The sequence below is a fragment of the Pterocles gutturalis genome, unplaced genomic scaffold (genome assembly GCF_000699245.1).
Source record: "Pterocles gutturalis isolate BGI_N339 unplaced genomic scaffold, ASM69924v1 scaffold16040, whole genome shotgun sequence".
In the NCBI taxonomy this organism is placed as follows: domain Eukaryota; kingdom Metazoa; phylum Chordata; class Aves; order Pterocliformes; family Pteroclidae; genus Pterocles; species Pterocles gutturalis.
Window position 1 is genome coordinate 539 of NW_010146125.1, and position 487 is coordinate 1,025.

General features: G+C 67.8%; 1 protein-coding gene across 1 annotated transcript in view; it reads left to right on the forward strand.

The window, feature by feature from the left end:
- The window catches only part of LOC104470635 (lipid phosphate phosphohydrolase 2-like), a gene marked incomplete at its 5' end in the record, with an annotated part of 835 nt that extends 526 nt beyond the window's left edge, over positions 1-309 (forward strand). Inside the window, 3 exon segments of the mRNA XM_010085625.1 lie at positions 2-73; positions 179-278; positions 281-309. Of these exon segments, the coding sequence (XP_010083927.1) occupies positions 2-73; positions 179-278; positions 281-309 (201 nt within the window).
- Between the last annotated feature and the right edge of the window lie 178 nt (positions 310-487).

A 487-nucleotide genomic window follows, 5' to 3' on the forward strand; every position in this document is an offset into this window, starting at 1 on the left:
GTCCGACTACAAGCACCACTGGAGCGACGTGCTGGCGGGGCTGCTGCAAGGGGCTCTCATCGCCATCCTCATCGTGAGTGTACCCCTGTGTGACCCGATGCTCTGCTGGGTTGGCACCGGCCACGGCTCAGCCTGCCGGGGTGGTCCCCAAACGCTCTTTCCCGTCCGTCTTTCCCAGGTCCGCTACGTCTCTGACTTCTTCAAGTACCGTCCCCCGCGGCAGTGCAGCGAGAAGGACGCGGAGCGCAAGCCCAGCCTGCCGCTGACCATGAGCGACCCTATCACTACAGCTACCCGGGCGCCCCGTGAGCGTGGGCTCCCCTGGCCGGACTGCAGACCTGCCCCTGCCGTGCTCCACACCACTCCTGCACGGGGACGGGAACGCCGGCTCTTCATTAACCGTTGGCTCCACGGCTCCGGTGCCACTCGCTGCCGCAGGGACCCCTGGGACAGCCCCGCCCATCCCCACTCCCGCCGCGCTGCAGAT